At 37.4% G+C, this 25,841-nt stretch overlaps 1 protein-coding gene across 2 annotated transcripts in view; it reads right to left on the bottom strand.

The window, feature by feature from the left end:
• Positions 1-25,841, bottom strand: part of CNTNAP4 (contactin associated protein family member 4) — a 238,827-nt gene that overhangs the window by 16,644 nt on the left and 196,342 nt on the right. For both annotated transcript variants that reach the window (XM_032325430.1, XM_032325431.1), the window contains exons 16-20: positions 16,520-16,690; positions 15,584-15,802; positions 4,166-4,405; positions 1,891-2,115; positions 351-484 (exon numbers count right to left, since the gene is read on the bottom strand). In XM_032325430.1, coding sequence (XP_032181321.1) covers positions 351-484; positions 1,891-2,115; positions 4,166-4,405; positions 15,584-15,802; positions 16,520-16,690 — 989 coding nt within the window. The remainder of the gene's footprint in view (positions 1-350; positions 485-1,890; positions 2,116-4,165; positions 4,406-15,583; positions 15,803-16,519; positions 16,691-25,841) is intronic.

Genomic DNA, 25,841 nt, shown 5'->3' with positions numbered 1-25,841 from the left:
TCGTGCTTTTCTTTAAAAACTGGTAGAATGAACAATTCTATTTGTTTCATGAGAGTAGTAATAGCTCTTTACTAGTTGTATGTATGATAAAATAGACAGCTTTTCCTCCTGAACGATGTAAAATAAATGAGGAAAATGTGGCATTTGGGGTATCAAATATTAATCATATCTTGGACAGAATCTTTATCCTTTCAAAAACTAGACCACATTTGGCAGTCTGTCTATGGTCTGTGCAGGAGCAACACTGGAAGGACATCTTCAATCTATTCATTATCATAATTCTGCCGACAGTCCTTCATGCTGGGCAATCGTAATGGTAACCACTAATTCTCTTGAATTTATTATATTACCTCTACGAAGACCACTCCTTCTTCTCTGTTAATCTCTACATGGTGAAGCTGTCCATCCGCCATGTTTTTGAAATCAAAGTTAACGACATCAGGTTCTTGATATCTATTTAGCTTGTACCTGATCTGCAAACTTCCTAAAGTAGGGAAGAGAAGTGATCTTTTTAGTTAAAATTCTAGTTTAAAAGCTACTTTTAAAAACTCAGAGAGTATTCTTTTTAGCTTTCAGTTTCTGGTGGGAAATTCACAGTAGCTTATTGGAGGTCTCCCTTCCTCATAATTCTTAGAAGTCAGCTTCTATGTTAAATTGCACTATTTTCAAGATCAAGACCAAGCATGTTGCCAATAAGTAGTCTTTCCTGCAAATCTTCAACTTTTCCCCTAGAAGTCAGATATGCAGTTAAGCATAAGCAAATCTCTATAGTAGCCTCTAACTTAAAAAACACACCTTCGTATACTATGAAATGCCAGACTGTTGTGGAATATTGCATTAAGTGCTTCCATAATCTCATCTTTGAAAAATATACATCTGCCACTCCTAAAATGCAACTGATTAATGGAATTTTTATAAGCAAATGGAGTTTTACTAAAGATGAAAAATATTTCCACATGGTCACAGTCATAGATTTTGGAATGAGATTAGGATGAAATCAATGGTTTTTGGCCAAACTTACCATGAGAATTAGTATCTCACTTAGCTGCCTGCAAAGATGCCAATTTATTTCACAAGGTAGCTCCAATTTAGCCAAGGAAATATCCTAATGTATAGATAAGCTTCAAGCTCAAAAGATAGACAGTGAAGGTAAATATACCTATTTAACAATATTATTTTTATTTTAGTGTTCTGTGCCCTTGGGCCATATTTATTTGAGTTGAAATGATACATTCAAGTTTATAAACTTATTTTCCTCACTCAGATAATTTATCTATGGAATTTTTATCTTTAATCTGGATATAGAGAGGAGAAAAAAACATCAGCAGTGACAAGGCTTCTGTAATATACACATGTCCTAATCCACAAGCCCTTGCCCTGCACTGATGTACCAACATTTCCCATGACAATTTCATTGCTGACCGTTAGAACCAACAGATTACTTTGTGGATCTTCTCCTATATATAATGTTAGGTTGTTAACATTCCCTCAAAATCTCTCTACTTTTAATTGGAGGAAGTATTTACTATATACAAATAGGCATCTTCTTTCAAAATGAACCATAAAATTGAGACTGATCTTATACGGAATAGTAAAGAGCTTCTAGCAATAATAAAATATGCTAAGTATTTTATAGAAATAAAAAATGAACACTGAATATGTGAAATTACTAAAATTACAACAAGCTAAAGCTATCTTAAAATGTTAAATAGTCCTCTTAGATTAAATTTATAGGATAGTACTGAAAAACAAAATTGAATACAAAAAACAAGGCACACTTTTCTTCCTGTTTGTAGTTTGAGAGGCAAGAACATGAGAACAATCCCTATTATTACTAATCTAATGTTCTAATTCAATTTTCTCTCTCTCTCTCATCAAAAAAGCACTCACCATTTTTGGCAATGATAACTGAAAGGTATTCTTTATAAAAGGAGCTCACATAAAGCAGTAAGCTTGGTGCTCGTGTTGTTCGAAAGCTAAATTTGATCATTTCTCTGCTCAGCTTCATATCGCCATGAAATGAAGCAGCGTGGGAGCTGGAATTTTTATTTAAGGAATAATTTTCTTGAAAATTGTAAATCACAGATGAGCCAGATCCAAAATATGCAGAAATCTCTGAAATGATACACACATTTTATGTTAAAAATTAAGTACAAGGATCTTGTTTCAGTTATATTGATGTTTTTAATTAAAAATAACAAATTGTATAGATAAAACAAATAGCTCCAAACCAGAACTAAATAACACAGAAAGTTAATAGAACTTTTATGATGGTCCTTGAAATGGCTTTATGTTAGAATTATATGTAATTAATTTGCTAGTTAACCTTATAATTGAAAGTATAATGTCCTCCACTCTGACTTCAGACATAAACCAGGTTTTTGGCTTTTTTCTCTCTTGCTAACCATTTTCTTATTTAAATTTTTAGTCCCATCTATCGTGTAGTCCTATCTATAGTGTAGTCCTATCTATAGTGTAGATAGAATACACTAGTCTTCCTGTAACAGGAAGGAAGTTTGAGGGGTCCTCTTACCTTCCAGGATCAACAGGCAGAAATGTTCCTTTTTCCCTAAACACTTTCCCCTATTTATTGTGCCTTATGAAAAGAAGCTAAGTCCAGCGTTCATGTAAGAGAGGGCAGCAGCATCTGAGTAGCAGTGATCAACACAAGGAACTATCCAGCCTCTTTTAGTTTTAAAAAAGTGTAGTATTTTACTTATATGAGACAAATATCCCAAATTCACACACACATGCATGTGCATGCACACACACCACATATTTTTTATATATGTATGAAAATGAGGAGGATACTAGAGGAATAATTAGAGTTAGATCCTTGAACTCTACTTCTCTCCATTACTATAAAGTGGAACCGGTTGTGGAACGTGAGTTGTAAATGATGCTCGCGGGGTGACACAGCAACATTTCCATTCCCTCGGCACTTGAAGAGTGTTTTTGTTTGCTTGTTTTATTATTTTTATTATGTGCAACACACTTTTTGTATGCAACATGATACACAGATGCAGAGTATTATTCTTGATTGCAGTTAGCAAGCTGAACTAGAAATCATTCAGATTCAAAAAGTAAAGACACGTTCTTGGGAAGATGTGGTCTTTGTTCTCACTTTGTTTAGAACTCACAACCTGAGATCAAAACCTGACTGAGATTGAGACCCAGGCCAAGACCAAGAGTCAGGCACTAAGTGCACTAAGCTACCCAGGTGCCCTCTCACTCTAACTGTGAACAGCCTCCTAGAATGAGAGCAGTGGTGTGTGAGTTATTATTAGAGGTTGACTTGAAATTATAACTTAGTTCTGATAAAAAGTACATGACTTTTAACCCACTTTCCATGAAATAATCCCAAGGGCTTTCTTTGCAAAGCAGGAATTGCTTCAATTTGGAGGCAATTTTTGTTAGCCTCCTTCAGGAAAAGGTTCAGTAGCCCAGACACACTCAAATAAAGCAACTGAATTAAACATGATGGCAGTTTTCTAGGAGCAACTATGAAAGCATAACAAATGTTTGTGTATTCAGAGAAGTCCGTCCAGAACACTTAATACTACACTCAGATGTTCCTTTCTTCCATGACATAGGTCTGTGAACAAGACAAACTGAAAAACATTCCACTATTTTACTTCACAGATATTGCCCACATCATAGAGAAAAATGCTGGAGTATCTCTATTTTGTTACACATGCATATTTAATGGAAAAGTTATTTTTATTCTTGGAAAAAATATTTTTTTGGCAAAAACCAAAACACAATACTTCCTAAGTCTCTTTTCATGGTTGACTATCTTCATCAAAAATAACAATAATGCCTTTAAAGATTTTAAAATAGAGAGCTGCCCCATGGGACAGGTTGTTGACAGCTCTAATCCTTAAGAGCATCAACATTAGATAGAAAAAAGCAGATTAAGCAGCCAATACTTTAAGACATCTAGAGGCAACCTGAGAGGCTTTATTATTAATAGATACTAGTTTTTTAAGAAATGAGGCAAATATCCAAGAAATGAAATGGGATTAGCATAACAGGTAATTTGAAGAAAAAAAAAATCAGAAATGGAACTATTTCTCTTTCAAATTAGCTACCCAGAAAATGACTACAAGATGTTTTCTTCACACTGGATGGCTTTTCCTGAGAGGATACCCCATGCCATACTTACCTTTGGAGCAGAAAGGCCCTGCATATGCAGAGAAGGTGCAGTCACAAGAGAACCCGCTGAGCTTTTCTCTGCATTTCCCTCCATTCTGACACAACTTTCCGTAGCTGCTGCAGTGCCCTCTACAACCCGGCTCCACTCCGGGTGTCACCTTAGCTCTTTCTTCCAGGTCCAGGGACATTCCGTTCAGCTGCAGAGACCGAATGCAGCCCAGAAAGCCCCTCTGTCTGGTGGCTGTTCCACCTAAGAGGGAAATACGGTGAATGGAAACATGTTCCTCCATGTTTTATTCAGGATTCAGGACCAGATAAAACTGAGACCTCACAAAGAAGGACCAACGCTGTGGCCTTGCAGGGAATGGGCAAAACCAGATGAGCCAATAAATTTGGGGAACACAATTTGTGACAGAATATTGAGAGAATTCAAGAAGATAAAAATGAGAATTCAATTTTTTCCCAAGGTTGAATCTGTTACATATTGGTTTTCTAGGATTTATTAAAATGTAAATAGGAGAGGTAGCTTTCTTGTTGTTGTTTTTAGTTTCTTTCAAAGAACAGAATAAGGCTATATCTTAGTCTCATGCAAAATAGCAGTAAATGGATTGATAGTCTTACGTAGAAGGTGGTTTTTTTTTTTTTTTTTTGCACAATTTTAAATCAGCATATATTTGTGGGTAAGTGTGGCGAATTCTTCATACTGAAACCTGATCCTGATGCTGGTGTGCTATTGACTTATTGAGCATTATGAAAGACTCCTTGAGTTCTTCTGATGACTGCGCACCGATGTCGTCTTTGGTCGTTACTGAGATTACTCGTGTTTGTCTGCCATACTTCCCAGTGCTTTTCTCTCAATACCGGTCCAGTGTGGATTAATGTAAGCTCAGAAAGATTCTCAGCAAACTGGGGAGAGGGGGTTGATGGAGAGACAGTGATGTAGCACTTATTGGCTAATACCTGACAATATGACTTGTCAAGTGACCCCTGAAGAGGTTTACAGTGTCTGAGTGGAATCAGACCCTGCAGTTCTAAGGCAGAGGCTCTCAAACCTTAAGGAATATGAGTGTCACATGGAAGCCTTCGTAAAAATACAGACTTGCTCCAAGAAATACAGATTCTGTGGGCCCGAAATAAGGGCTGGGAATTGAAACAATAAACAATCAACCTGGGATGTGGATCTTATTCAGGCGGTCCCTTGACCCCACATTTCATCAGCACGATCCTGATTAGCATGTAAGCTCTAAAAGGATCTTCACCATGTGTCCAGAACACCATACATTAATACTCAGAACCTGAAGTGGGAAAGTAGTACTCTAATCTAAATAGTCCAAGTGATTCTACTTAGAGGTGTCAGATGGTCATGGGTCCTCTAAAACAGAGCTTTGTCGCTGAACAGATGATACGGTCTCACCTCCAGATCTTAGACCTGCTCCGTACAGACTGTCTCTTCCTAGGATACGCGGCTCCCTCCTCTACCATTTCACGTAGCGCACTCTGCATCTGGCCTACATGGCTTAACATCTTCTTATCCTCAGAGATTAAACATATTTGGGGTTTTTTTAAACTTCAGAGCCAAGAGTTGGCCAGAAAGACCCTATGTAACTAGACCTTTGTCACCGTCCACTAGGTTTTACATTTTACCAACTGACTTTGTGTATTATCAGCATATATCAGCACACAGAACTGTGCCTGACGCAGAAGAGCTGTGCAGTAACTATTTACAATCTTAACTAATTGATCAGCAATTGACATTAATGACTGATTATTAATAATCAGTTAACACACTGGCTCCTTAAATTGGATTATGCCGGGGGCAGGTGGAGACAGGGTGGAGCTGGGTTCTTGGTGCTTCAAAGCGGGAACACTATTGGCCACAGAGGGTAGTCTGGGCCTCCGAGCCTGAGAATGAGGATAAAACCCAAGGAATGTTTCTGAATCCATTAAGTCTACATTTTTGAATAATGAAATACCATGAAGGGAAAACTAAAAGAATTTCTAAGAATTCTGGACTCATTTCACTAATGGTATTTATAATTCAGATTCATAGACATAAGGGTCCCCATTCAAGCACCTGTACTTAAATTTTGTGTATTGAAATTGCTTCAGCTGACATAATTTGTGCCTCTTCTATGATGCAAATACAATGAAGTCATATTTTCTATTTATAAATCCAGATGCAGCACGCTATGGAACCAGACATGGTCCAGTTCCAGTTTACGTAGGCATGGCAGGGAGCAAGGAGTTCATCTCATCCCAGAGTCTCAGAATAGCTGACAATATTCTTGTCTCCTTCCTCCTACATCTACTCTGTCCCCTTCCATTCCAGAAGTCTCTCTTCTCCCCTTCTTCTCAGGACCCTTCTTTTCCTGCCACATCTAAACTACTACTCACCTTAGCTTCGGGCCTCCTTATTCTCACACTCTGCCAACTCACCTCAATAGAATATTGAGAGCTCAGAGTTAAAACTTTGACCAAATTCTCTTAGCGTCCTTGCTGGAGTTTTCTTTGTTGGGTAAGGAAGCCCACGGTCTTGCTTTTAGCTTTGGCCCGGAAACTCTTTGGAAGAGGGCCAGGCGCTGGAAAGACTGAATTACAGGTGGATTCCTGGTGTATATCATTTATTTCATGTTATAGTACTTCAAATCATGATATATCATGATTTAAAATAACGTTATCATCCTGTAACAGTAATGTTACATCATGGCCCAGTAAGCATTTATCACTCTGAAGCAGCAAGTCTCTCTGCTTTAGGAGTTGAACTCCCTTTGCCAGTGACATCATAATAACTAAATAGCATGCGAATCCAACAGCTGAATACACTTCTTTTTATCTGCCCCAGCTTGTTTATTCTTATTTATTTTACTTTGTTCTAGATGATGAGGAGCTAGAGGCATAGGGAATTCCAGAGACAAGCCCATAGGCACAGCTGAGGAAATACTAAAATAAACCCACTCAGTTACAGGCAGGAAAGGGCAAGAACCTACAGTGGGCTTTTTATTGCAAAGTGTGTCTCCACACCAAAACATGGTCAAATAAGATCATTTTCATTTTCTTCTATTCCTTAAATCATTTTGGGTTGAACAGCATTTCAGTTCTAGAAGCTCTACTTAGGAGCTCCTCGCTGGGCATGGTGTCTGATATGCGAGGTACAGAATTACACTGATGTGCCCTCATAGAGCTCATGGTCTAGTGGTAGACGTAGACAGGGAAACACATGATGTTAATGGCAGAAATAGGTACCTGGTAGACAAGAAGTTTAGAGGATGGGGATATTAAAGGAAAAAAAAAACCCCACATACATGTATGAAATACATATATTTGTAATAGTGAGAAGAAAATCAAAACCCAGCCTTGCAAACAGGATTTCTGAATTGTGTACTTGTGAAGAATTAATGTTTACCTAATCAGAGTATTTTTTAAAAGATTTTATTTATTTGAGAGAGCGCATGAGAGCGCATGAGAGAGCATGAGGAGCATGAGTGGGGAGAGGGGAGCAGAAAGAGGGGGCAGGAAGCAGACTCCCCACTGAGCAGGTAGCCCGACATGGGGCTCAATCTCAGGACCCAGAGATCATGACCTGAGCCGAAGGCAGACGCTTAACCGACTGAGCCACCCAGATGCCCCTTTAATCAAATAGTTTTAAACTACGCTTTTAAAATATTCAGGAAAAAATGTCTAATTAAACATAAACATATGTGTCATACATGTGTTGAGGATTTTTGCTTTTCCATTAGGTTTCAAGTTAATAACTTCTTATTTTAAGAAGAACTATCCTGGAGAACACAGCCAGTGTAAACAGTATTCAGCTTGAAAGCTTAATTAAAGATTCCAACGACTTTTCAGGGTTAGAGTAGGTCCAATTAAAATGAGCTGCAGTTTGATTAATTGATTCTGGATGTTTCCACTGAGCTATTATGTTTGGAACTGTCTTCCAATTAATTTCCTATCAATTTACCTGCCACGCTATATCAGATATAATGAATTCTGGAACTCCACAAACACTAGGTATCCTATGAAACTCACGCCTAACCTTCCTACATGAAGGAATAAAACTAAATCTGTTCACTTACATAACAGTACTGGGATCTGTACCTAATAGGTGCACTAGGTGATGAACAGAGACTGACTCCAACCCTTTTATCATGTTCATTACTCTCAGGAAGTGAGTCTAAGTGACAGATGCTATTGTCATGAAATATGAGCTGGCTCTTTCCTTTGCCAATTTTTTTTTTTTTTTTTTTTTTTTTTGGTTTGGAAGCAGGAACACCTTTAATTTTTTGATGGCAAATTATTTAGGTACTGTGCTTGAATGTTATTGAGGATTAACTGGGAACAACTGTATATTTGCCCAGGGGCCTTAGAAAAAAAAGAAATCAAGATCCCACATTTCTCTTTAAAATTTGAAGTTATAGAAATGGGTCTGGCAGAGTACAGGGGCTCTCCCTGACCATGGCACTGTGGCAGAGAAAGGCAGCTGAGGCTCTGACCACTGAGAGGAATTTGGAACGGGAAAGTGATAGCCCACGCAGGCTGGGCCCAGGACCAAGTCAGGGGACTGAAGGGAAAAAATGGTCTCCTCTATATTACGTACTGGATCTTTAATCCTGACCTACCCAGTCATCCTTGGGATGGCTTAGCCTCGAAGAAACGGTACATTAATGTACAGAGCTGTGAGACTGGACCCCAGCTATAATTTTATCATGGAATATTCCTCACTGACCCTAGGAGAGTCGAGGGGGGAGGACTGTTCTCCCTCATGTTCAAAGAACTATTACAGCTGAAAAGGAAGCGAGTGCAGTAAGCAACAGTGTCACAGGGCAGAAAATGCTGGCACTGGTCCCTGAATCAAAGTCAGTGGTGAGAACAGGCCCTCGTGGTACTCCCAGCAGAAAAATGTGGGTCTACTTAGTTTACTCATATGCCAAGGCCACAGCACCTCTCTGGTTTGACCTAAGGCACATTTTAAAGAAATGAACTGCCGGTGGTCTGAGTCATAGTCTCTGCTCCTAAAAGAGCCCACATGAATTCTGATTTCAGTCAACAGTCACTAAGATTTGCTCACTAAACATGCAAAAGTACACTGAGTGCTTCTTAAGCTGATCATGAAAAAGACATCTCAAGGAGGAGAGAAGAACACAATTGAAGTAAATGATATGATTGCATGAAAGAGAAATGTGGCTTTCATTGCACTGTGCTTTGGTGTGTGGGAACGTATTTACAACAAAAGAAAAATCAGATTGAAATAAAAAATATTCAAATGTAAAACTTTTTGACATTCTCTTCCCATAACTATTTTAGCCTACAAAACGTAAACTAAAAGTAAAAAGACAAATTCTAGAATATATTGTAATTAATAACCCCTGCTCATCAAAAGACACCATTACACATATGAAAATACAATCCAAAGAGAGAGAAGAAATTGGGAATAAATGTATCTGAAATGAATCCAAAATACACACAGAGTTCTTAGAATTTTTTTTTTTCAAGCCACAGTTGTGGCTTGAAACCACAACTGTGAGATCAAGACCTAAGCTGAGATCAAGAGTCAGACATTTAACTGACTGAGACACCCAGTTCCCCACCTTTTTTTTGAAGAAGACAACCCTATAGAAAATGGGCAACAGATTTGAATAGCCACGTCATAAGGAGGATATCCAAATGGTCAATAGCTATTTGGCAGTGTCTCTTAATGCTTAACATATGCCCATCTTATGACCCAGTAATTCCACTGTTAGGGTACAGACCCAACAGAAATACAAGGATATGTTCACCGAAGGACCAGTATAAGGCTGTATTTGTGGTATCCAACTTTACAAGCCCACGAAAGCCTATCCACCAGAAATAAATCTATCTTTTTACTGATATTGTCAGTTTCCCAAAAGATCCCTGGGTGACACTCATGTGCCACTGAGGGTGAGAACCAGCCTTCAGAGCTTCCATAAGCTCAGAGCTCAATATTAACCTTTGTGTATGGCGATTAGAAACGGTCTGCGCTAGAAGCTCAACAAGCATCTGTGGATTTGATGCAATTCAAATGCAATGCAAATGACTTCTGAGTCTATGTCAGGAGTTCTCACTTCTCTCCCAGGTCCGAGTCGCAAAGTACTGCGATGGACTGTGCCCCATTTAAAAACCTGTCAGTAAAAGAATTTGGATTGCAAACAAAAATTGCAGAGCTAGTTGAATGAAAATCAATTCAAGGCTAATTTAAGAAGCTTCTAAGAAAAATGCTGAGTTTACAAACCAAAATAGAAAATGACCACTGTCACATTTCAGCTTAGAAAAAAAAAAAAAAAAAAGATTGATTCTTTTCCCTCCATCATTTCCGTGGTTGGAGAATGTTTGCAGGGGAACGGTAACAGCAGTGACTCTCGCCACTGAGTCCTCAGTGTAACAGGGTCAAGGGCATATGTTTAATACACCAATTAACATCATGCCACTAAACTTATTTTTTAGAGTAATAAATAGCACCTCTGAATAGGACTGTTCAACTCGGGTGGTAAATCACGCACATACAGAAAGGAGAAAGTGAAGGAATGTGAAAAGGTCAGGAAAGACCCAGCGCCATAATTAAAAGCAAGAATGGGGAAAGATGGGCTACAACTACAAGGTGAATCATCTTTTTTATTACAAAGAGCAATGTGATGGTTGGGACAGCGGGAAAGGGGAGGAGATGGTCACTGCACTGGTGTTCACTGGTTCTAATTTATCACATTCCATTCTCGTCCACCGCTTTGACTTCTTCATACAAGGTTTTATGTTCATTATTTTATTACTCCTTCACGTTGCATGGCATCCTACAGTTTAGTTAACTGAAGACAACTGTTCCAACCTTTGGAACTACAGGGATTGTTGTGTTCTATAATTCTTTGCTGTAGATGAACCTAGTTCCACCTCCGAGACTCTCATTTTCTTCTTTCTATTTTAATCGTCATATATCATTGTTGCTCAGTTGAATCACATTTTTAATCATGCCTTCTATTTCTTTTTACTGATTTTGCTCAGAAGGTAAAGCATCAGTCTTGCCCCAGAGTTTCACTCTGAGATGCAGACACACTTTACAACTGCTTTTTAAGGGAGAGACTGAAGGCAGCGATTGGGAAAACATATCAGATGCTTTCAGGTTGTCCCATTCCACTAGTCACTACTGAGCGACCACCAAAATCCTTAATTTCAAAAAAATGTAATGTCAGTAAGTATCATCAACATAGGCCTAGCACAGTGAGATGGAGACTATAATGGAAATAAAAAGGAATATATATGCATATATCCACAACACTTTACTTATAGGTAAAAATGTTACAGGTATATCTCAAACAAACATAGTTCTATATTATCAAAATTTCTTATGTTTCATATTTGTAGTTTTATAAAGTAACTTTATTTGGTATTTGAAATATTCCACAAGAGTGTTAATGTTTTCTGCCAAATTTGTTTATAAAAAGGAAGGCACATTTTTGGTAAAAGCTACTAAGTGCTGCGATACTAACATTATCTTGGACTAGCATTAGCTTAGTCTTATAGTTTGGTCCCGTGTTTATAAAGAACTGTGTTTCTGTGTAACTTACAGCTATCATCTCCATCATTGTCTGGATTCAAACATTATTTAGGAGTAAAAGTTACACTATAGACTCACTCTTTGCAGTTACATTTATCTCACTATATCCTGATACCCCAAAATGAATGACAGTCATTATGTATACTTAAAAATACTGATTAGCCGTAATTATTTTTAAGATGGAAGGGTGAACTACAAATTAAACTCTTGAACTTTAAAGTGAGGGGAATGAAATTACTCTTTAAAATCTGAACCAGAAGATCATTTTTGTTGAATCAGAGCACAGACTCCCAGGCATCCCTGAGTCGTGGCTCAGAGAACAGATTTAGCTCTAGAATACCGGAAGGTATTCAAACGCGGGGAAACAGTGCCCAAGAGAGCATCCCTTCGATATCTGACCGTGTGCTAGCACAGAACATATGAAGAGAGAAGCCCAGTTTCTTGGGAGTGTGTCATTGTGGGGTGTGTGGGATCTCACTGAAGAAAAGGGAGAAAGGGGAATATTTTCTCTGGGCTGCGAAGAACCACCAGCGGTCTTTCGCAGTCTGGTGGGACTATGGTTTGCAGGGCTTATAGTATATAATCCAGACTGAGGGGTCCGGGAACAGCTTGAATTATCCTACAAATTATGATAAAGGAAGAGAATGAGAAACATGAACTTCAGTTGAAATTAAAAACTGAGAAATGTTGTGAGGATCCCAGGGACCTACCAAGAAGCACCTTGTCCCCAAGAAGATTAGCAGGGGTAAGAAGTAACACACTACCAGCAACAACCAATCCAGCACAAGTTGTGTGTGTCTACACTTCAAGTACGGCCCACGGCTGGTGTTCACCATCTCCTCTCCAGTCCCTGCCACCGCCATCTCCCACGGGGATCACTGCTCTAGGTGGCTTCTACCCCGTTCCCTCAATCCATGTTCTTCACAGCAGCAAGAGAGATGTGGAAAATGTCCATTAGGGCGCCTGGGTGGCTCAGTGGATTCAAGCCTCTGCCTTAGAGATCAGGTCATGATCTCAGGGTCCTGGGATAGAGCCCCACATCAGGCTCTCTGCTCAGCGGGGAGCCTGCTTCCTCCTCTCTTTCTGCCTGTCTCTCTGCCTACTTGGGATCTTTATCTGTCAAATAAATAAATAAAATCTTCAAAAAAAAAAAATGTCCATTAGATCTAGCCACTCCTCTGTACCTCAGAATAAAAGCCAAACTCCTCCCCATGGTCTCACAAGGCCCAGTATATAACTTGATGATGACTGACACCACGCCTTCCCTCAGACCGACTCTCTCTACCGACCACAAAGGCTCCTTCTCTTCACGTTGAGTACGGTCCCTCGGCCAGGAATTCTCTCCCTTCAGATGTTCACAAGTTCCCTCCTTTGCTTTCTCTGGCCTCTCTTCAAAGGTAAGGCCTTCAGAGAGCATTCCCCTGACTACCCCACTTCAAGGAGAAGCCCCCCCAACCCAAGTCATTTCCTGACATTTTATAGTATTTACCATTATCTGAAGCTGCACATACATACACACACACACACACACAAATATATATATATATGCGTATGTGCATGCATGTATAAAATAAGCATTACATCAAAAACATATGACAAATAAGATCTATTTTGTCTTACTATTTACTCTTTTATTTGCTGCCTCTTGTCTCTTCCACTGAAACATACTATCAGGAATGCAGAGAGCTCCTTTCTGGTCTCAGTAGGAGCTACATTAAATTGGTTCTAATTTTTACTTATTTTTTTACTGATTTTTTATCTACTTTGCACTAATTCAGTGTAAGCTTTTAAATTAAAATTTAGCCCCCAGTGAAGTATTTTCATCTAGAAATTTAAAAAATTTTTCTGATTTGTGTGATAGTAATGTTACAAATTGATAAATTAATATTTTTTGTGTAAGTATAGTTTTTATTCACTTGGTTGGGGCCCTTTCCTAAGACAGGGGCCCACTAATGGGGAAGAGGTAAGGACAGAAAGAAGACCCTGATGTGGCCTCTCACAGCCAGTGGCCTTCCCGTCCCTACGCCGTTGTAAAAAATAAGAGTCCTTTCCATAGCATCACAAATTGACAATTTTCTTGGTTACCTGTGAGTAAAAAGAAGGGAGTTATATAATAGATTTGTCTTAATAGTGAATGTAACATTTTTTTCAGAGATCTTTCTGCCTTTTCTTTCTAGTTTTCAGTGACTTGACTTAAACATACTAAAGATTTTAGTTTATAAAACGTTCACAAAGACAGTCCTTGGATCCGAACACATATGGGAATATCAAAAGCCTAACCAATTGCCACCATTAAGATGAAATCTCTTAGATATATTTATTAAAATTATAACACAGGATTGATGGCGAAAGACTCAAGTCTGTTCCAACACAGTCTTCTGATATAATAAGAGTACTTCTAACCGTTACAACTTCCTGAAATCAAATTAAGGCCAGGATTCCTATCACGCACACTATCTAGTGACTTCATTTCTATGAAGTTAAAATTCATACAAAGGATAAAAGTTCACATTCAGGCGAACTGCAGCAGATTTCACTGAAAAATTCGAGGACTGTTTCAGCCTTCTCAATTTCCAAGAATAGTAAGGCTATTTCCAAGATACTGACAGATTTTAAATTGCCATAGCTTTGGTTGCAGCCCTTTCTCAGTTTTTGTATATCGAGAAATATCTATGTCAATTTCACGACCGAGTTTCTAGCATGTTACTAAAAGAAAAGTTACGTATTCCGAGTACTCCCTACTATTTCCATACCCTTCAATAAGTCAGTTGAGTGGTTGCAAGATTATGATTAGGTCGTTTAGTACAGCGCCCTACTCAGAGAAGACGCTCATTAACTATTTATTGAATGAAAGAATTGATGATAGAAATAAGGAGTATATAAATTCATTAGAAATCCCAAATGTGTCTTAGCCAAGTAAGTCACAAACAGGCTTCTCTTTTGCAGTGAGAGTAATAAAACAAGATTATTAAGGAACAAAAGATATAAAGGGAATCTGTTGAATTTTGTATTAAAACAGAACTCTTAAAAATGCTTGAAATATAATTTCTGATCATTTATCATTTGTCCTGCTTTATAGAGCTGCTATGCCCTTATTTACATCAAAATATATGAGAAGTGATCAAGTAAGAAATAACTCCTTGAACTTAATGGTCGATGAGTTCTCTGAAGTAATTAGCAAAGGCTGAAAATAAAACAAACGCTTTCAGAAGGATTCCAGTACCCGGTCTATAGAAACCAAGTGAATGTATCCAGGCAATAAAGGAATATCTGGATATAAATAAACGTGAGGTCAGTGTTCAGAAGGCATCCGAACAGTGGGCAAAATGAGGAGCACCGGAAGAATCGATGGAAGAATCGATGGCTCCTGCTTTTCTTTTTTTCCTCTATTGGCCTGTTTTTTGACAGGGGTCCCTGTTTGGCATTAGCTGGAACTACAGGGAGGGTTCCTTAAATCCCATGAGAACGGAGAGAAACACCTCTCAACAAAACACTGAAAGTGCTAATGTAATAAACAAAACCAAAACCAAAACCAAAACCAAATAAACAAACAAACCCAAACTCGAACCAATTATATAATATTAAGAATCCAGGTTTAGGAATGAATCGACATAGATTTAAATCTCATTTGCTAGGCAGATGTCTGGAGGCAAGGCACTGCAATCCCTTGTGCCTCCATCCGTTCATCTGTAAAATGGGGCTAACCCGTGTCACAGGTTGATTACGAGGAAGAACCAAGAGCCTGGAACACGGGCTCTCAGTCCATAGTGGCTTGCTGCTGTTACCGGTTGTTATTATTTCATCTTGGCCCAGCTCCGCACTTCTGTCCTCTAGTTCAGTGACAAACTGCCCACCCTCAGAACTTACCCACGAAGAGCTGACTGTTGAGCTGTAAGAGGACGTGCCCATCGGTGGGAGCAGGCTGCATCTTCGGTAAGAGCTGGTCCACTTGAAGAGATGCCTCCTTCATGTTCCTTTCCACCCTGACGTGGTGCCACTGGTTGTCGTTGAAGTGCGCTGGTGACTGCACCGAGATTTCAAAAGGCCCATTCCCCACATCAAATGAAAAGGTCACTACTGCCGGAGCTGGGAATAGGAGACATGAAGATTGTTCGACTTAGTCCATGTGCTGGACACTGGAGTCCTCAGTACCCTTGGGCATATAGCACCAGGGCATAGCCACCAAGACACAGAAAGGCGATGGCTTAAATCTTATGGAAGGACCCGATGGCATCAGTAAAGAAGAAACATGAAATGAGACCGGAAAGTACAATTTGAAAAAAACACAGATTTTAAGAAATTCATCCTCAGAGTTAATTTTGCATATTGATAGAGCAAAACTATGTAACCAGGACAAGAAAACTAAATAGCATCTGGCATTTTATGTAAAAATAATTCTTATAGTGATTCAAAGTTCATCTAATTTTAAAAGCATGTAATATACATTTGATATTAAGATACTAACAGTGGCCTAAAAGTATACCAACATTAGACGGCATACAAAATTATATGGCTGGTTGATTTAATTAAGTAATTGTGTAGTTAACTCAGAATTTTTAAAAAATTTAATTTTTTGGGTTTAAAACTCTTCTTAAGTTGGTTTTAGAGAATACCAATTGTTTTCCCAAATTATCATGTTATATATTATTTTCTTGCAAAAAGGCCAATTTAATATCATAGATTTTTTTCCAAAAGGACACAATGGAAAGATTTAGCTGATAAAGTAGAAACACAGTAGTTTCACAATTAAAGGGTTTACTATTAAATAGAATGCCACAGACTTCTAAGAAAAAGGAGACTCACAGCGTAGCTCTATCCTTATAAAATCGGTAATCCCCAGGTTCTCTAAAAATACCCCAGATGAAGCTGTTGTCTTAAAAAAGAAAGATACATCTGCACTAAGTTCTCCATGGAAAGTAGGAAAATGAAGGTATGAGGCCTCAGTATTGAAGGAAGCTGAATTCCAAAATGACCCTGTTTAAAAAAAAAAAAAAAGGAAAAAAATCAAAAAGAAAAATTCATAAAATAAAATGAATGGCATAATTACATTTTCTATTTTTAGCATTTCTACCATTAAAAAATTGCTAATTTATACAAACCTGCTTCTCTTTTTCTATTAATTTATTATACAAGACGTGAGTGTAAGATTGGTGATCTTACAAAGGACTGCAATCCTGGATTCCTTCCAACATAGGAGAGGAATGAACATGGCAGAAATGGTTCTTATGTTTTATTTTACAGAAGAAAATCAGCCTCACCCTAAATTCTGCCCTCTGGCAAAGCGATATGATAAGAATCTGCCAACCACTGGTTAATAGACTTAATTTTTTTTTATAACTTGAAAATTCAAACACCTACATTCCTTTGAATAACAAAAAATCTAAAGAAGCTCAAAGCACCTTTTGTTCTGACACTTCTAACACACACACTTCACAGACTTACACCTTGAACTAACTGTTTTCATTAATGGGCTTTGCAATTTCCTAAACTGAGACTGGCATTCAAAATAGTCTCAACTAATTAAAGATCAAGACACTACTTAGGTCTGTGCTTTGCTCATCTCATGAAAAAGCTCTTTTCATTCAAAATTACCTTTTAGTTTGCTTGTCATAGTGAAGTGGATAAAGAGCAGGAAGGGACTCTGAAAAAGTTTTAAAAATGCTCAATATAAGGAGAAAATGTTTAAAAGGCTGGGGTATAAATGAAGAGATCTGAGAAAAACTTCCGTGAATTGTAATTTAATTACAATTTCTGTCCACATGCAAACTTCTTCTCTTCACTTTTCATTCATTTGGCTGTTGTTGTATCGACAAATTTCCTTTTGAAAAAACACGGTAGGACTCTTCTAGCTGGCCGCATGGGAAATAAAATATAAATGCAGAGGCATGAGGTGACAGGAGTGAGATCCAAGTGGCTATGTGTGGTTGATGAGAAGCACTATTAGAGAAATCAACTATGTATTGCGGCTGCCACCAGCAAGCTCTGGACACATCAAATATAAATACATACCTTGAGTTTTAAGCAACCTGCCCGCATACGCACTCACAGCATTGGTTAAAATTCTATCTAAATTACCTTTCTGGAAGACGTATTGATCCACTGAAGTTAGAAAACAGTAATTTCAAAACAATGGCTCATTATGTTTGCAGGGAACAGATACCTAGAGTTCAAAATCACAAACTCGACTCAGCTTCTATCTGTTCCTTAGATTTTAATTTATTTTCTATAAATTCTGGACCAAATAAGCAGTGGTTGTATCTATTTTACTCTTTCTGTTTTTCTTAGGGACCTGATTCAAAAGTCAATTCTCAGCTCATCTGTGAACAATTTTAGAGCTGAATTTATTCAGCTGAGAATACACTTTAAGGGCTTTTCCCCCTCCTACAGCCAAATGAAACTGTATTATCTGAGTTTGCCAAGCCTAGTCCTTATTTCCATTTTACAGTTATTTCTACGCTTAGACATTTTGATCTCTAGGAATGAATGCAAGAAAATGCAAAGTATCAAAAGTCAGGGATAACAACGCACTTGTGTTCTTAAAAGGTCTTACCTGACCTATTTTTTTAAAAGGGTTTAAATGCCTTTCTGTTGAAATGTGATATAGATGAAAATTAAAGTTGTAACTCTCAATTATGGAATATTATTGAATCGTATCCGTTTGGTCAGATTAAAAAGAACACTCAGAATTCCTTAAAGGTTTAAATTAGATAATATCATTATTAGACATAATATTTCAGTTGTTTCATTTTAATATCACAACTAACTCAATAAAGCATCCAATCAAGGCTTCAGGGAACTGGTCGAAACAAAGGAACAATTCTTTGAACTGCTGCTATCTTCGCAATGAATGTTCTTACAGCCATGGAAACAATATATTACCTTAGGCAGCTTAAACATTCTCACACACATAATCGTGTCTATTTTGTCTAGTTAGCAAACCTCATTGTGCAGATTCTCAATAGGTAAAAAATAGAGAACATTTTATTGGAGTAAGAAAGTGCTGCTAATTCAAAACAATTATAAAGAAAGCAGAGGCCAATATTTTCATGATCGAATAATGTTTATGGCATATGATACCTCAGCTCTTTACAGACTGCTATTAAGAAGCACTCAGAGGAATGGGAACTGCCTCAGAGAACCGAGGGGAGAGGGAGGGCGGCAGAGCAGAGCCCAGCAGGCGGGCACCAGCAGGAAGCGGCAGGTCTTTTGAAGACAGAGTTTCTGACTAAAGTGGTTTAAAAATCCTTAAGCTGCACCAGTAGCAGTTTTGAATGCAATCACTTGCTGGATTAGTCAGGAGAGTTAGGCCCCTTTTATTAGCCCAACAAAAGCAAATCAGGGTGTGTTATTCTACGCGACTCACTAATAGTTGCAAATAATTTTAAGTCATTAATAATTAGTGTATTTTCAATTAAATTCAGTATAGTGTACTAAAAATTTGGAATGATTCCTTCAGGAATTCCACCTTTTATCTTTCAAAAAAGGCGGGGGGGGGGATGGATAATGGGATCCATAGAAGAAGGGGTAGGAAGGATTTAACTTAATTCCATTCACAAAGTAAAAAGAGCTCATTCAGAAAAATTAACTAGGCAGAATGTCAAGATTAGAAGTAAATTAAAAAATATTCCTTTTGCTAAACTTTTATTTATATCATGAATAGATTGTCCTTTAAAAATAACAGATTTATTGAGACAGAAAGTAGATTAGTGGTTTTTCTAGGACTGGGGAGACAAGGCAGTTGGAGAATGACAGACGATAAGGGGCACAGAGTTCTTTTGGGGTGTCAAAAATATTATAAAACTGTTGCGGTAATGGTTATACAATGCTGTGAATTTCTATAAGCCACAGAGTAGCTCATTATACATACGTGAACTGTATGGTATATAAAGTATAGCTCAATAAAGCTGTTTTTAAAAAAGAACAATATTCGAAAAAGCTATTATTTTTTAAGGCACTCTGTTTTACTTTTAAAAGCAGAATGCATATGACATGCTAACCCTACCTACCTACCTTTCTTTCTTCCTTTCATTCTTGAGGTATGATTGACATGTATATGTTATGTATACAACTCGACAAGTTTGCTAACACTACGTTTCTTATGTAAACAAAATGAAGTAAAATACAGAAACTCCAAGACAAGGGGTAATTTACTAGTCAAACATATCTTTCTGAATGTGTAACAATCATTTTCAAGAGCCAGAAATATAATTTCTTTCACTAGTATTTTTATTTTGAGATAATTGCAGATTCTCATGCAGTTGTAAGAAATAATACAGAAAGGTTCTGTGTGCCCCTTAGCTAGTTTTCTCCATAGGTAACATCTTGCAAAAGCACACCACTAAAACCAAAAACACTGACACCAGTCAAGATGCAGCAATCTGTATGCCTTATGCTTCTCTTTTACAGCCACACGTACTTCTTCCCTGCCTCCCCGCTTCTGTAACCCTGTGACAACTCCTAATCAGTTCTTTGATGTCATCTGAAGAATGTTCTATAAATAAAGGCTTATGGTATGTAGCCCTTTGAGACTATTTTTCACTCAGATTTACTCTCTGAAGATAAGGCAGGTTTGTGTGTGTCAGTAGTTCACCACTTCTTGCTGAGCAGTAGTCCATGTATGAAAAATTAGTTTAACCATTCTTCTGTTGAAAGACATCTGGATTGTTTCTAGTTTTCAGCAATTAACAGACAAAGCTGCTATGAACATCCATGTACAAGTTTTCATATGAATGTAAATTCTCAGTTCTCTGAGATACTGCCCAGGAGTACAATCCCTGCGTCGTATGAGAGTTGAATGTTTTGCTTTTTAGGAAACTGCCAGACTCCTTTCCAGAATGCCTATATCATTTACATTCCCCACCAGCAGTGTGTGAGGGATCAAGTTTCTTCATGCCTTGGCCAGAATTCTGTGTCATTACTTTTTTTCCAGCCACTTGAAAGGTATGCAGTAACATCTCATTGTGGTTTTGATATGCATTTTTCCAGTGGCTAGTGATTTTGAGGAATTTTGTGTGTTTAATTGCCATTTGTGGCCTTTTAATGAAATCTCTCTTCGTGTCTTTTATCTAGTGTATCTCTGGCTTGTAGATGGCCACCTTCTCACATGGCCTTTCCTCTGTGCACAGGTGGGAGGAGAAACTCTCTGGTGTCTCTTCCTCTTCATACAAGCACACCAGGCCAACCAAATTAGGGCCCCACCCTTATGACCTCATTTAACTTGAATTACCTCCTTAAAGACCCCACCACTTAATACAGTTACATTGTGGTTAGGACTTCAACATATAAACTTTGGGGTGGGGAAACAATTCAATCCATAACATCCATATTTTAATTGGATTGTTTCTTTTTTCCCCACTGTTGATTTCTGAGGATTCTTCATATATTCTAGTTACTAGTCCTTCATCAATTCTCAGTCCTCACCTTACTTAATCTATCAAAACCGATGAACATAGTTGATTATTTTCCCCTCCTTGAGACATTTTTCTTCACTTGGTTCCAGAATACCAACACTCTTTTGCCTTTCTCATTAGTGCTATAATTCTGTTTCTTTCTTTCTTCCTCTTTCCCTCCTCAACCTATTAATGTTGGAACACCCCCAGACTCTATCACTACACTTCTGCAACCACAATGACTCCTGCTAGTCCATTTCATGGCTTTAAATATGCTGATGACTTAAAGAAACATATCTGAAACCTGGAACTCTCAAACTAACAGCTCCACATCTCTATCTGTATGCCTCCATCATAACTTTAATATGTTCAAAAACCCGAGTTCTTTACATTTTTCTGCAACTCCTTGACCCCAGCAATATTCTCCCTCTTGATTAATGCCAATTTTGTGCCTCCAACTGATTATCTGACCAAACACCTTGGTGTTATTCTTGATTCTTCTGCAACCTACATTGATCCATCAGCAAACTGTATTGCTTCTCCTTTTGAACTGTTCCCATACTCATTATTGTACCCATGGCCCAAGCCACCATGATCCCTCAGCTGGGTTGGTGATATGGTCTCATAAATGGCCTCCTTGCTTCCACCTTCCCCATTATAGCTCATTAAAATGTAAATTAGATCACACCAACCCTCTGCTCAAAATTCTCCAACGTTTTCCAATCTTACTGAAGTTGAAAAATAAAGACCTCTCGAAATCCTCAAAGATCTGACCACCAGATCTTCTAATGTCTTCCATCATTCCTTGCTCCCTCTGCTCCAGACATTTTGACCATCTTGTTTTTCCACGAACATTCCCATCTCTGCATGGTTACGCTGGCTTCTTCCTCTGTCCAGAGTACTCTTCCACAGATATACACATGCCTTTCTCCCTTATTTCTTTCAGATTTATATTCAAATGTCACCTTCTTAGTGGGCACTTTATAACTATTCTATTTAAATTTTCCAAACCTACAGCCCCCTCACCTCAACTATATTGTCTTCACAACACTTACTAGCATCTATCATATCATATATTTTACTTACATATCATCTACCTCTCCCCCAAGAGACCTAAGCTCCAAGAACGCAGACACTCTGTCTATTTTGTTCCCTCTGTGCTAGCACTCTCTCTTTCTCTTGAGATGTGGGGAAGGCACAGTAAAATGTATGGGCTCAATAAATATTTGCTGAGTGAAATTATGAGATTTCCTTTGTCAAAGTAGCAATGAGAAAGGTTAACTTGTCCCAGTTAGTTTGTATTATGTGTATCTTAATAAATACACTCAAATTCTTAGATAAACTACTAGAAAGAAGGAGGGGAAAGAGGAGAGCAGAACAGAGAGAGAAGAAAGAAGAGAAAAAGGTGGAAGGCGTAAAAAGATGAAGCAACTTCAGGAAAATTAAATAAAGAAAAACCTAAGAAGAGAAAATAAAAATATAAAAATTAAAAAGAATTTCCTAATGGTAGAGGATTAACAGACATAGTGGAACTTGCAAAATTATATGATTATCTGTTGAAATGGAATTGATCCTCACTCTTTTTAATGGTTTGTATGTAGTCTGTCAAATGGAACAGAACTTTGTGGAATGGAAGAGAAATTAACCAAATCACTAGTCAATATCTTTCTCCAGTCTACCAATGTAACTTCTGCAAAGTTATTTATTGCCTACATGCACCTTTGATTATTTAATGCATTTTGGGCAGCTGTGATTTCTCAGACAGCTGAACAAGTCGATGCAGACAAAATGAAAAAAAAAAAAAAAACCAACTAATTTCATTGACAAGACTTTTTTGGAACAAGAAACTTAGAACAATAATTTCTAACCATGTAAGTTTTGGGGCCTCCTTCACTGACATAAAAATTCAACAATGAATTAACTGAGAAATACACTGAATAAAATAATTAGAAAAATTCTAATGCCAGAGTTGAAAAGACTACCTTGTTCAGATTAATAAACTGAGAGCAGAAATTTAGATCATGTTTGCAATAACAAGCTTCTTAAAAAATTTACATTTTATATATTTTACAACATCACATCCAATTTCAGGAAAAATTAATGGCAATGCACAACACTGAGATGCATCCTTGTTAAGTTACTGACCTTTAGGGGAAATTATTCTGTAAAGTATTCGGTTAGAAAAAGCCAGTCATCTAGCAGGTGAAAAAAATCAGTTTGTCTTCAGCATACAGCAATAGTTAATATCAGGAGACAAAGAAGCACTATCCACAAATTTCTGAGAGGAAGAAAATGTGTCCAGCCTATTTTGTGTGTGTGTGTGTGTGTGTGTGTGTGTGTGTGTGTGTGTGTGTGTTAAAGCAATAAGCAGATATCCTCAAATTTGAAAGAAATCTGAGAATAAAGCACACATAAACTTTTTTTGAGGAAAAATAAAAATAAAACCTACTTTGTAATGAAATATCAGCCAAAAGATATCTATAAAAGCTGTAGAAGACAAGATGACTGCATCTCTCAGTGCAAATAAAAGTGCAATAATATGTACAAATGGTGAAAGTCACAGTGTGAACCCCCCCCCCAAATGTTACACCAGTTTCTAAAAAGTCCAAATGTAAGGTTACATTATAACTCAGAAGTTCCTCTCCTAGAAATAAACTCAAGGTAACTGAGTTTTATAAGAAAAGAAGATAAATGAAAAATATGTTCACAAAAACCTCATACACAGATGTCCATAGCAGCATTATTTCTAAGAGCCAGAAAATGGAACCAACCCAAATGTCCACCAACTGATTAATGGGTAACCAAAATGTAGTCTATCCATACAATGGAATATTATCTGGTGATAAAAAATAATGAAGTGTTGATACATGGTACAACATGGATAAATCTTGGCAACACCATGCTACGTGAAAGAAGTCAGTCATAAAAACCACATATTCCATGTTTTCATCTAAATGTTGTTGACTGGGGTTGGAGTTGTAGTGGGAGGGAAACAGGGAATGTTTGTCCAGTGGGACTAGGTTTCTTTTTGGGGTGATGAAAATGTTCCAAAATTGGTTGTGGTGATTGCTGCACAGCTCCGTAATATACCACAATGATTAAATATACTAAGATATGATTAGATTGTATACTTTAAATGGGTGAATTGTAAGGCATGTGAATTATTTCTTACTAAAGCTGTAACCAAAAAAACCAATATAAAGTTAAACCCACAAAGTTTGTTTTAGAGTTCTGAGGCAACAAATATTTCCAAGCACATGCAAACTCAAGTGCAACACTCATGGGTATTCTGGAGAGGAAACAGAAAATATCAGCTACCTGACAAGGCAATCCAAGAAGAAATAAATCAAAATAAAAAATCATTCAAGAATACAGAGGCTATGATGATAGACTAGTGGCTAGCATTAAGAATAAACAACTACAGAAATAACAGCAAAATTAGCAAAAAGGACAGGTGGGGGAGAAAAAGGAGAGGAGAGGAAAAATGAGTGCTACTTTTCCCATTTTTCAACAATAGATCAATACTGCCTAAAATTTAAAAATGAATTTAATATGAAACCTAGTGACTCCATAACCTTTTAAATTTTCATAATCTTTTCTTAAAGTTTAGTGGGATCATTCAAGTTGAACATATATTTATGAGATATATAAATAATGTAAAGCAATTCCCTTGGCTTCAATTTGGTTTCTCCTTTCTCTGTCAATTTCCATTAATAAAGTTTTGGAAACTTATTTCTCAGTTCCTTTTTGGTTTGTTTGGTTTTTTTTTTTTTTTTGGGTCCAGCATAGTGCTTCTCAACCTGAGGCAATGTTGCCCCAGGGCACATTTGGCAATTTCTGGAGACATATTTTGTTGTCGCAACTAGGGGAAAGGTACTACTAGTTGGGAAGAGGGATACCGCTAAGTGTCCATCAACGCATGGAACAGCCCCCAACCATAACAGGTCAAATGGCAGGAGTGCGAAAGTTGGGAAACCCTGCTCCAGAAATATTTAGCAATTCCTGGAATAATAATCACTGGTAGTCATCATTATTTGTGAGCTGCATGACTCTTGGTAATTACTACACTTTTTTTGGCATTTCTGAATATCTTAAAATTTTATAATAACTGTATCAGTTAAGTCAATAATATTTAATATTTAAAATAAATAAAGGTATGTGTGTGTATAAAATTATCACAAAAGCATATTATTATAGACTTGAGAATTACCAGGATTACCGGTGTCAGAAAAGTGGAAATTTTCTGAAAGCATTAGAGAGAATGTTTGCCACATTTGTGCTTGAATATCAATTACTAGCTATAATGTAAGTCAGAATAGAACACAAAATGAAATGAGACCACAAAATATTTTTTCCTCCAAGAAGTAGAAAGTATTTCAGTTTTATAAAGACACTGTATTATTAGAAGAGTGAAAATCAAAAATAATTAGTATTAAGTGAAATCATGTACTCATTTGAAAACACTTCACTGCTACAAGTCCAAGTGTACTGATGAAAAATGATTCAGATGGAACTAGACTCTCTATGTACTATATGATTTTTCAAGTGGAATAAGTCTTTCAATATAATCTAAACTCTTTTCATTAAAAGTGTACATTTGCACATCATTTAATTGCTTATATAATCGAAACTTTGTTCCTGTCTCTTACGAATAATTCAAAGCTACAGGTTTCTTGAGCTGTGTATGATGGATCATTCTCATTCTTCCATAAACTGCTATTTATCGATTATCTTTC

This window comes from Mustela erminea, chromosome 19, assembly GCF_009829155.1.
Source record: "Mustela erminea isolate mMusErm1 chromosome 19, mMusErm1.Pri, whole genome shotgun sequence".
Classification (NCBI taxonomy): domain Eukaryota; kingdom Metazoa; phylum Chordata; class Mammalia; order Carnivora; family Mustelidae; genus Mustela; species Mustela erminea.
This window is presented reverse-complemented; position numbering and strand designations above follow the sequence as displayed.